The 10309-nt window shown below is 45.7% G+C and overlaps 1 protein-coding gene across 9 annotated transcripts in view; it reads right to left on the bottom strand.

Annotated features, from left to right (window-relative positions):
* The window catches only part of NFATC2 (nuclear factor of activated T cells 2), a 187283-nt gene that overhangs the window by 80994 nt on the left and 95980 nt on the right, over positions 1-10309 (bottom strand). For all 9 annotated transcript variants that reach the window (XM_017888168.1, XM_017888170.1, XM_017888165.1 and 6 more), the window contains exon 5: positions 9297-9469. In XM_017888168.1, coding sequence (XP_017743657.1) covers positions 9297-9469 — 173 coding nt within the window. The remainder of the gene's footprint in view (positions 1-9296; positions 9470-10309) is intronic.

Below are 10309 nucleotides of genomic sequence, written 5' to 3' on the forward strand. Positions count from 1 at the left end.
TGGGGTGGACAGGTGCCCACAGCCCCCTGGAGGCCCCTGAGCTGGTCTCTGATTTCTAATGAGATGATACCACCCTTTGGGTTTCTGGCCCAAATTAATCTATCACTCAATATGTAGCTCAGCCTCGATGCCCCGAGGCTCAGTGGGATACGATGTCACCACTGGCTTGCCCCTCACTAGCTGGATGGCCACGGACAAGTTCACTTCTCCATGCTACAGTTTTTCCAGCCTCTTCTCATACTGATTCAGCCACAATACAGAAGGTGCTTGACACACAGTAGGTGATTAATAACTGCTCATTTCTCTACACCTCTTCCCTGTCCTGTGCCTCTCATCTTCTTTCTTCCTTCATTCTGCCTTCAAGTATTGATTAGCACCTACTATGTGCTAGGCTGTGTGCTAAATGAATATTAAAATAGAAATCACAGCTGGGCATGGCAGCTCAGGCCTATAATCCCAGCACTTTGGGAGGCTGAGGCAGGCAGATCACCTGAGTTCAGGAGTTCGAGACCAGCCTGGCCAACATGGTGAAACCCTGTTTCTATTAAATAAAAAAATTAGCCAGACATCGTAACGGGCTCTTGTAGTCCCAGCTACTCAGGAGGTTGAGGAAAGAGAATCGCTTGAACCCGGGAGACGGAGGTTGCAGTGAGCCAAGATCATGCCACTGCACTCCAACCTGGGTGACAGAGTGAGACTCCATCTCAAAAAACTATGTGTATAGAAAACACATAATGTCAACCCCCTACTTGGAACCCACAGCTTCCCATCTTAGTTAGAATAAAATCCAAATTCCCCACCTTGGGCTCAGACCTCACCTCTGACCCCTTGCCCCACCTATAGCACTCCACACAGTCTCCTGGGGTACCTTCCTCCTCCCTGGAGACCTCGAGCTTATCCCTGCCTCAGGGCCTTTGTACTGGCTATACCTCCCCGTGGACCAATCACTCAGGTCTGGGTGAACAAGCTCCATCCTCACAGGGGTCTTCCCTGATTGGCATGACACACACACATTTAACCAGCCTAATCAACATGGTGATGTTGCTGTTCCCGCACCAAGCCACCAACCCGTGGTCCGTGTTATTTTCATCATGATGCTAGGCTCTCAAGTGCTGTCTTTGCTTGTTTACTGTCTGCCTTCCCCACTAGAATGTAACCTTTGTGAGGGCAGGGACTTTGTTTTGTCCAGTGCTGTATCCCTAGTGCCCAGAACAGTATATATCACATGCCAAATGTATTTTTAATTGAAAGAATAAATATTGGGAAGTCCATGATAATGACGTGAGTCATTTCAGCTTCCAGCAGGAGCAGCTGAACAAAATAAGCTGAACAAGATAAGATGCACAAAGTAAAGCACAGTCAACATGCCATTTGGGCCTCCCTAATTCTTTTGTTTGTTTTGAGATGGACTCTCACTCTGTGGCCCAGGCTGGAGTGTAGTGGTGTGATCTTGGCTCACTACAACCTCTGCCTCCCAGGTTCAAGTGATTCTCATGCCTCAGCCTCCCGAGTAGCTGGGATTACAGGCATGCACCACCACACCTGGCTAACTTTTGTATTTTTAGTAGAGACGGGGTTTCACCATGTTGGCCAGGCTGGTCTCGAATTCCTGACTTCAAGTGATCTGCCCACTTCAGCCTCCCAAGGTGCTGAGATTCCAGGCATGAGCCACCACACCTGGCCCGGGCCTCCCTAATTCTAAAGGTTTCCTGAAGAAATGCTGCACTAGCACCCAACTCCCAACTAGACCCAGGAGGGTAAAGTAAGGGATAAAATGGAAGGCGTGCAGGAAGCATTGGGGTCGTAGGTTTTCTAATTTTTGCTTTCAGAAAAAAAAAAAAAGCATAAGAAATAGCTGAATTTCCATAGGGAAAACAATGGAGCTGGACCCTACCCCACACCATACACAAAAACCAACCTGCACGGATCAGAGCCCCAAACATGAAACCAGAACCGAAAAGCTTGCAGAAGAAAATGTAACAGAATGTCTTTGCTGCCTTCAGACAGGCAGAGATTTCCTGGAGGAATGCAAAAAGCACTAATCCCAGACGAAAAGAAAATGACAAATTTGGCTTCATCAAAATAAAATATGAATGTTCATGAAAAGACACTACCTGGGCCAGGCGTGGTGGCTCACGCCTGTAATCTCAGCACTTTGGGAGGCCAAGGTGGGCAGATTGCCTGAGGTCAGGAGTTCAAGACTGGCCTAGCCAACATGGTGAAACCCCATCTCTACTAAAAATACAAAACTTATCTGGGCATGGTGGCAGGTGCCTGTAATCCCAGCTACTCCAGAGGCTGAGGCAGGACAATCACTTCAACCAGGGAGGTGGAGGTTGCAGTGAGCTGAGGTTGCACCATTGCACTCCAGCCTGGGCCACGAGAGTGAGACTTTGTCTCAAAAAAAAAAAAAAAAAAAAAAAAAAAAAAAAAGATACAAGACACTACCTGAAAATAAACATACACAAATCTGACAAAGGACTTATGTCCAGAATATATAAAGAACTGATGCATATTAACAATAAAAATATGAATAACGCAGTTAAAAATGGGCAAATATTTGAACAGACACTTTACCAAAGAACATACATAGGCCGGGCACAGTGGCTCACACCTGTAATCCCAATACTTTGGGAGGTGGAGGCAGGTGGATGACCTGAGGTTAGGAGTTTGAGACCAGCCTGGCCAACATGGTGAAACCCCATCTCTACTAAAAATACAAAAATTAGCTGGGCGTGGTGGTGGGCGACTGTAATCCCAGCTACTCCAGAGGCTGAGGCAGAAGAATCACCTGAAGCTGGGAGGCAGAGGTTGCAGTGAGCTGAGATCACGCCATTGCACTCCAGCCTGGGGGACAAGGGCGAGATTCCATCTCAAACAAATAAAAAATAAAAAAATAGAAGATACATAGATAGCCAACAAGCATCTGAATCAGTAGTCATTAGGGAAATGCACATTAAAACTACATTGAGATCCCGTTTCACACTCATTAGAAGGGTTAAAATTTAAAAGACTGACAATACCAAATATTGGTGAGGATGTGAAGCAACTAGAACTCTCATACATCCTTGTTCAGAGTGGAATACGATGTTGAAAATACATAAATAAAAACATACACATCCAAGTCCATTCCTAGGTCATTTACCCAAGAGAAACGAAAGCATTTGCTCACAAAAGGACTTGAATAGGAATGTTCATAGTCGCCTTATCCATAAACCCAAGCCCTGGGAACAGACCGAATGTCTATCAATGGTAAATAAACAATTGTTATATTCATGCAATTGAATAGTGCTCAGCAATAAATAGGAATGTACTACTGAATCCAGTACTGCACTCCACAGCAGTGACAGATCTCAAAAATAACATGCTGAGCAAAAACAGCCAGACCCAGAAGGGTACACACTGTATTAACTCCATTCTATAAAGTTCTAGAACAGGGAAGATTAATCAACCATGATAGAAATCAGAACAGCGGCTGCCTCCGTGTGTGGGCTTGAGGAGGAGGCCTTGGCTGAAGGGACATGGGAATGCTCAGGAGTGAAGAAAGTGCTGTCTTGAGTGGTGGTTACGTGGGTATATGCGATTGTCAAAAATCACTGAACACTTACAATCTGTGCAATCTACTTTAATTATACCTCCATAAAAAATATATATGTCACAAAGAGAGGCAGAGAGGGAAAAGAGCATGTGAGAAAATCCATTTTCTAACCCACACCCCATACCCACTCCCAAGCCCTGCAAAATGAGCAAAGTGAATTTACATTCTGTGCCCTGAGCTGGCAGGGCTTTGTGTGAAATTGCTTTACATGTTTTCTGAAATACCCTGAGCAGAGAGGCCCATCTGCTGGGCAGGGAGAAAGCCATGGTGGCTTGGGCAGAACTGCCTGGAGACATGGCTGGGCCTGGAGACATGGCTGGAGAGGTTCTGTTAAGTTATCTCAGGACCAGGTGTGTGCCTGTGGACGTCTCCTATCTCATTGCAGCCTTTTTTCCCCCACTGGGCAGTGTGGAAATACAGTCTGGAGACAGTCACTATGTGCCAAGCCCTGGTAAATATTGCCTGGTTCAGTCTTTATAGGACAGAGACTGACAAGTAAATGGGGCTGTCAGAGCACAAAGTGGGGGACCCCGTACTATGTGGGGTCAGGGAATGCTTCCTCCTTGAGGAGCCATCTAAACAGAGGCCTTGGAGGAGAAAGGGTTAGCCAAGCCACTGGAGGATAGGGAGGGGTGGGCTCCAGATAAGTACCTCAAAGTCTGCCCCACATCAGAATCACTGGGGGATCTCTGAAAGCCCCCATGGCCAGGCCACATCCTGACAACCAAATCAGAGTCTCCGGGGTGGGACCAGGGCATCAGTATTTTTTTTTTTCTTTTCTTTTCTTTTCTGAAACAGCATCTAACTTTGTCACCCAAGCTGGAGAGTAGTGGTGCAATCTTGGCTCACTGCAGCTTCAACCTCCTGGGTCCAAGCAATCCTCCCACCTCAGGCCTCCAAATAGCTGGGACTACAGGCATGCACCAGCACACCTGGCTAATTGTTTTTGTAGAGATGGGTTTTCACCATATTGGTCAGGCTGGTCTCCAACTCCTGAGCTCAAGCAGTCCTCTAGCTTCAGCCTCCCAAAGCGCTGAGATTACAGACGTGAGCCACCGAGCCTGGCCAGGCATCAGTATTTTTTAAATACAACTCCCGAGTAATTCTAGCATACAGTCAAGCTTGAGAACCTATGTTCTGGGTGGAGGTGACAGTGTGCAAAAGCCAAAAAGTCAGGGAAAGATCCCAATGCATTTGGGAACTGAGGAGCAGACAGGAAGGGAAGTCAAGAAATGCAGTTGAGGAAATGTAATGGGTTACATAGTACCCCCCTACCCGACTCCTCCCTGCAAACCATCCACCCACAAGCTCAGAATGTACCTTATTTGGAACCAGGGTCTTTGCAGATATAATTCAGGTAAGAATGGAGATGAGATCACCCTGGATTAGGTATAAACCAAATAAGTGCATCCTCGTAAGCAACAGAAAAAGACACACACAGAGACCCAGAAAAGGCCCATGTGCAGACAGAGGCAGAGACTGGAGCAATGCAGCCACAAGCCAAGGAAGGCCAGGGAGACCAGCAGGCACCAAAAGCTGGTGGGGATGGCACCGGCAGTTTCTCCCCTGAGTCTCCAGCGGGAACCAACCCTGCCAACACCTTGATTTCAGACTTCTGGCCTCCAAAACAGTGAGAGAATACATTTCTGTTGTTTCAAGCCACCTGGTTTGCAGTAATTGGTTATGACAGCCTAGGAAACTAACATAAGAGGGAAGCAGGCGCCAGCTCTACCCCTGCAGGGAAACTGGAGTTGAAGCTGACAACACCAAGAAGGCTGGGCTCAGGCGGGGAATGAGGCTGAGCAGGAGGAGAGGGGAACTGCTCCGTGCCAACTGGAGAAGAGAGGGCAGGCCCCAGTAGCTGCTGTCTATCATGGATAGGCTCATTGTTGGGGAAGACGGGGGTGATCCCTCTGACCTCTTCCATACTCCAGAGAAATGGGAGGTGCGGTTATCTACATGGAGTGGGAAGGGGTCCGGGCAGCATTGACAGGTTGGAAGACCGGAGAAGGGTCAGGTCAGTCTTCCCAAGAATAAGGAAAGGAGCAGTGGGGGAAGTTGGAAGGATCTCCTCGGCAATGTTAAAGCCCTAGTGGAAATAGAAGACTGCAAACATGAGGGTGCCAGTGTGTGCAAAAGTGAGATTGCAGCTCTGGCCAGCTGGCATGCAAATAAACATAAGGCACCTGCACTTCTAGCAAATCACTCCACCTTCCAAAGAGCAGTCTCTGGTAGTTTGCTCATGTTGTTTCTGCTAGCATCTGAGAACTTACCCTTGATCCCTAAAACGGTACATGAAAGGCATCTCCAAAGTAAATAAGTTAGCCTTGCAAATAAGTACCAGCCCACAAAGTGTTCTTCTCACCAAGTCACTCTCCCTGTCATTGGAGACTCTCACTTAGTCAGTATACACTGTCTAAGGGTATACTGTCATTAGTAACAATTTATTTTACAATACTCCGCCAGCCCATGTTACTGACTAATTGCTAATATGTATTTACTGACTACCTCCCTATGGATTATACAGTAAGCAGTCAATAAATATTTATGGACCTACTAGGCACTGGTCTAGGGAAACAGAACAAAGAAGTAAATTAAAATGACAGAAAATTATTAGTGAGAATAAGAGTGGTCAGCTGGTAGATCAGCTTGGTACTGCAAGAGAGGGTGGGTTATGGGAACCAAAAGAAGAAGAGATTTCATAGAACCAGAAAGTTGGAGACTGGCTTTCCTACCTACCAAGTAAAAACAGGTGAATCACCTTACCAAGAAGTCTCAGTTTCCTTCTCTGTCAAAAGAAGGCAGGGCGAATCAGGCAAATGCCTTTTTAAAAAGAAAAGAAAACAATTTTCAATGTTCAAATAGCTTTCTAACACCCTGAAGATGTTGCTGGAGGTACATGTGGTTAAGTGATGATCCTCAAAGTCTTAGATCGACATAAGATAAGTTGCCTTGAGAAACCCAAAGAGAGGGAGGATCAGGGGCTACTGTCCCCACCTTGCTACAAACCCCAGTCCCATCCTGGAAAGTGAGTCATTTGCCAGAAAGGGGAGACCTTATCTGCTCAGAGTCCCCCAGATCACTGCAAGTTTCCTTCCAAAAACATCTTGAGAGGTTCAAAACCAAGACTTTGGTGGGGCAGCCATCATGACCAGCATTTGATGGACAGGAGTGGGGTCTACTAAGCTGAGTAGGGGAATTCCAATATTTCTAGTAACCGGGTTTTCAACATGTTTTCCCTTGTTATCTACTATTGGGTCTTTCTCTCCTAAGGTCAGAATACAAGCTCACCACCAATTCAGACTGAGCCACATCCTGACTCGAAAGGCTGAAAGAAATTATAGTGACTCTTCATTCATTTCCAAAGACCAACCAAGACCAAGTTCTGGCTGCTCTCCCAAAGAAGGGCCCATCCTCTCTCCTTCCTGACTTTTCACTATGAGGGCTAGTCTTTCCCAAACTCTTCTGCAGAAAATACACTTTCCCTTTGCATGTTAGTCTTCAGACTTCCTCTGATTAACAGAAGCTATCTGCAGATATTTTCTGACCACAGAGCATTTTGATTTTTTGCCATTTTTTAAAATCAGGATTTTTTTGGTTTATTTTTAAAAACCAGATGATTTCCAGCACCAGTTGATACACGCAGCACCATGGCACATGTTTACCTATGTAACAAGCCTGTACCTCCTACACACATACCTGAGAACTTAAAGTAAAATAAAATAGGCCAGGCATGGTGGCTCACGCCTGTAATCCCAGCACTTTGGGAGGCTGAGGTGGGTGGATAATCTGAGGTCAGGAGTTCGAGACCAGCCTGGCCAACATGGTGAAACCCCATCTCTACTAAAAAATACAAAAAACTAGCCAGGCATGGTAGCAGGTGCCTGTCATCTCAGTTACTCAGAGGGCTGGGGTGAGGCAGGAGAATCACTTGAACCCAGAAGGTAAAAGTTGCAGTGAGCCGAGATCACGCCACGGCAGTCTGACCTGGACGAGAGAGCGAGACTCCTTCTCAATAACAAAAAATAACCAAAACATTTGACCACATTGAGTCTATATTCCCATGTGGAAATACTGGCTGCAGTTGAGTAGCAACAGCGCATTTAGGTGGGGAATGTCCCCAATCTCCACTATTCCCTGATGTCTGCCACCCAGCCTACCCCTTCATTTTCACAGCCTCCCTGGCCTCTGTAGGAAGTTAATTTTGTGACACCTAGTTATGGTAAAATGTCCAGCAAAAAGGAAAAAAAAACCCTGAACCATAATTTAATATGGAACATGTTTATCAGAGCATAAAACAAAATGTTGTTATAAGAAAGAGACTTTAAAATAATAAAAACAGTTTTTGTTTCTGGAACAATGCCTATTTTTTTCTTCTTTATGCTTTTTTTTTTTCTCTCTTGAGACAGCGTCTCACTCTGTCACCCAGGCTGGAGTGCAGTGATGCAATCTCAGCTCACCACAACCTCCACCTCCTGGATTCAAGCGATTCTCCTGCCTCAGCCTCCCAAGTCGTTGGAATTACAGGTGCGCACCACCATGCCCGGCTAATTTTGTATTTTTAGTAGAGATGGGGTTTCACCATGTTGGCCAGGCTGGTCTCGAGCTCCTGACCTCAAGTGATCCACCCAAAGTGCTGGGATTACAGGTGTGAGCCACCGCACCTGGCCTCTTCTTTATACTTTTTAAAGTAACTCCTAAACTTTTAAACAGATGATAAGTGTTGTCACATCTAATCGCAAAGATTAACTACAGAACTGTGTTAACATACAGGTAGACTTTAAACTTAGGTACAAAGTACGTAAGAATGAGCTCAAAGCTACTTCTTCTTTTGAAACCTGATAGAAATGTGCCAGGTTTCTGCTCGGTGTCCTTCCAAATGGCAGATCCTGGTCACTTCATATTGGATTCTGAAAATCTTCTGTAATGACACAACCATCTGTCTGGGTGTCCTTATCCTCTCCAGACTGTAAGCTCATTAAGGCCAGAGAAAGTGGCCTGCTCATCTGTGGATCCCCAACCCCTGGGATAGTGCAGGATACAAAATAGAGCTCAGTCAACACGCAGAGATGGGCTATGGATGGGGGACAGGGCATGGCTCCTGCATGCAAAAGCCCCGGTTCCAGTCCCAACCCTGCCACTCTTTGGTTGTGTGCACAACTTACCCTCTTGTGACTCTACCTCCTCATCTGTAAAATGGGCACACCGACACCAGCTAGTGCCAGGGATTACTGTGAATATTCATGCTGAGCACTTAACACTGTGAGCGGCAGAGTCGAAGCTCAGTGAGTGAGAGCTGCTGTGGTTTGTTATTGTTATTTAAACAATAAAGAAGGAAAAGAAAAAAGGGAACCACGCACAGCAAACTCACTCCAAATGCATCTATCCTTTAAGACCAGAACGATATTTACGTATCTCAAGTCTTCCGAACGAAGCTTTAAGCTACTTATTGGCCCTATTATTTTTAAATTTCCCGTGAGGCCACGAAACCATACAGAACTCAATAGAAGCAGCAAGAGAACACTGCAGTGTGCTCTGTCTCTGGCCCCTCTGGTCATCTTGGGTCAGCGTAACCCTGGGGGTCCCACACATTCCCACAGGCCACCCCAGGTACCTCACCCAGAATACACTGCTCCCAGGGGAAGCCCATGTGCCCTACGCTTTCCAAAGAAAGACCGGGCCCCAGGGTCCAACTTACAGCACTCGATGGGATTAGATGCAGTCTGTAAAGAGACGATTCTGCCACTGGACTCTGGGATGTGAACTCGGAAAACCAGCCTCACCCGCGTATTCTTTCTTCCAATGTCCGTCTCGCCTTTCCGCAGCTCAATGTCAGCGTTTCTAAGCTTCAAGATCCCCGCACAGTCGATGCTGCCAGAATGTTAAGAACCCCATTGTCACCAACTATCTTCAGGAGCAGGAAAGATCACCCCCAAAACTGCCTCAGGCAGCCAAAATAATTTTACAGCCAGCCACTGGGGAAAACTGCAATACACCCACATAAGCATTTCAGCCAGGAATGTATACCAAGATGGGGGGTAAAAACAAACTTAACAAAGCAATTAGAGAAATTCCCCAGTGAAAATTACTTCTCTAGGGTGATTTTCATGGCAACTCTTCTACTCTCAAAATACCTGAAAACTCTATGTAACTGGGGAATACTGATTGTGGACCATTCAATAGATAAGAGTAGTGAATCAACATGAAATCTCTTGAATAAATGTACTGTCATTGTGTATGAGAGCATCCTAGTTCTTAGGAAATGCACCCTGAAGCATTTAAAAGTAAAAGAGCGTAAAGTCTGCAACTACCTCTCAAATAGTTCAGGAAAAAATGGAGAGGTGGGAAGGAACGTGCTGGAGCACAGGTGAAGCATGTTAACGCCTGGGAAAGCCGAGGGGGCAGGATTCCAGGAGTTCTTTGTATACTTCTTGCAGTATTTCTGTAAATTTGAATTTATTTTCCCATCCAAAGGGTTTTTTTTAAACCCCAAAACGTGTGCAATGGTTCCCAGACTTTAGCCCCAAGCATATTAGCTTTGTGAATTTGGACCTCTCTGCATCATTACTTAATGATCTCTCTAGGTCAAATTAATTTTTTAAGTAAATTTAACCTGATCCCATGCAACATAATACAAAGATTCATGAGTATTCTTCCTCCCAAGACACATGAAAATGCTGACATACTATACTTTTTTTTTTTTTTTTTTTT

The sequence above is a fragment of the Rhinopithecus bieti genome, unplaced genomic scaffold (genome assembly GCF_001698545.2).
Source record: "Rhinopithecus bieti isolate Rb0 unplaced genomic scaffold, ASM169854v2 scaffold_15834, whole genome shotgun sequence".
Lineage (NCBI taxonomy): Eukaryota > Metazoa > Chordata > Mammalia > Primates > Cercopithecidae > Rhinopithecus > Rhinopithecus bieti.